Source organism: Microtus ochrogaster, chromosome 17 (assembly GCF_000317375.1).
Source record: "Microtus ochrogaster isolate Prairie Vole_2 chromosome 17, MicOch1.0, whole genome shotgun sequence".
NCBI lineage: Eukaryota > Metazoa > Chordata > Mammalia > Rodentia > Cricetidae > Microtus > Microtus ochrogaster.
Genome location: NC_022019.1, coordinates 33001427 through 33003154, shown reverse-complemented (window position 1 = coordinate 33003154; position 1728 = coordinate 33001427). Strand labels below are relative to the sequence as shown.

The 1728-nt window shown below is 50.0% G+C and overlaps 1 protein-coding gene across 1 annotated transcript in view; it reads left to right on the top strand.

Annotated features, from left to right (window-relative positions):
• Nucleotides 1-1728, top strand: part of Stk24 (serine/threonine kinase 24) — a 79689-nt gene that overhangs the window by 61314 nt on the left and 16647 nt on the right. Inside the window, exon 3 of the mRNA XM_005355685.2 lies at nucleotides 809-865. Coding sequence (XP_005355742.1) covers nucleotides 809-865 — 57 coding nt within the window. The remainder of the gene's footprint in view (nucleotides 1-808; nucleotides 866-1728) is intronic.

The window sequence follows — 1728 nt, the reverse complement described above, 5'->3', positions numbered from 1 at the left end:
GTGACTGTCAGGGAGGTGACACGCTGACCGTATGTGACTGTCAGGGAGGTGACATGTGGGTCGTATGTGACTGTCAGGGAGGTGACACGCTGACCTTATGTGACTGTCAGGGAGGTGACATGAGGGTCGTATGTGACTGTCAGGGAGGTGACATGTGGGCCATATGTGACTGTCAGGGAGGTGACATGCGGGTCGTATGTGAGTGTCAGGGAGGTGACATGTGGGTCGTATGTGACTGTCAGGGAGGTGACACGCTGACCGTATGTGACTGTCAGGGAGGTGACATGTGGATCGTATGTGACTGTCAGGGAGGTGACATGTGGGCCGTATGTGACTGTCAGGGAGGTGACATGCGGGTCGTATGGTGATTCTGGGTGTGTTGGATCCGAGCCACCTTAGGGTTCATGGGCCGAGCGCATGCTCTTCCCTTTGCTCACGGGGGGCTTGAGAAGTTGGGTGTGTTGAGCTGCTGTGGTGATGGTGGACTGGAAGTGTCCTGTTCCTGACTGCTGCATACAAACCCTGACTTAGTCCAGGTCCTCAAACTGGGCTGTGTGAGGGTGCCCACTGGGGTCATTTCAAGACAGAAGTGCCCTCAGTCCTCTTCTCTAGCAGGGATCCAGGCCAGTGCTGTGCTCAAGGTCATAGTGCAGGAGGGTCTGTGTCCAGCTGTCATTTGCACACTTGCTTTGGTGTTTATAGAAATGTGTGAGTCCAACATAATAACAACGTCTTCTTTCCAATTGCTTAAATACTTTTTCTAGTTTTGTTTTAAAACTAACTCACCCCTCTTTGTTCTGTTCTGTAGGACACTAAATTATGGATAATAATGGAATATCTTGGTGGAGGCTCTGCCCTGGATCTGGTAAGTATCACTGTAGCTCTGCAGCACAACTCAACCTGTTCCCCCTGGCTGTGCAACACACCTCAGCCTGTTCCCCGTGACTGTGCAACACACCTCAGCCTGTTCCCCGTGGCTATACAACACGCCTCAGCCTGGTTCCCCGTGGCTGCGTAACACACCTCAGCCTGTTCCCCGTGGCTGTACAACACACCTCAGCCTGTTCTTACTCATTGTTGGTTTGATCAGGAATTCTTTATCCATTTCACTTCTTTTAAGGAAACATAAAACTATTCCTAACCTGTTTTTGTTTCTTACACAGAATTTAAAATTATAGTGCTGTTTTGAAAGCACTGGTATAGTAGGAGGAGCGGCAGGGCTGCATCCCCAGCACCCCGACCGCCTGCTAGCTTTTGCCCCAAAATAATTACACGGACACTGTGTTCTTTTAAACACTGCTTGGCCCATTATATCTAGCCTCTTCTCGGCTAACTCTCGCACCTGGACTAGCCCATTTCTAATAAAGTGTGTAGCACCGAGGTGCGCTTACCGGGAAGATTCTAGCCTACATCCATCCTGGGCTGGAGCTTGATTGCGTCTGCCCGGGAGAGGGGAGCATGGCGTCTCTGGTCCAGAGCACAGAGCTGTCGAGTCTGAGCTCACTTCCTCTTCCTCCCAGCATTCTGTTCTGTTTACTCCACCCACCTATGTTTTTTTTAAATATTTATTTATTTATTTAGTATACAATATTCTGTCTGTATGCCTGAAGGCCAGAAGAGGGCGCCAGACCTCTTTACAGATGGTTGTGAGCCACTATGTGGTTGCTGGGAATTGAACTCAGGACCTTTGGAAGAGCAGGCAATGCTCTTAACCACTGAGCCATCTCT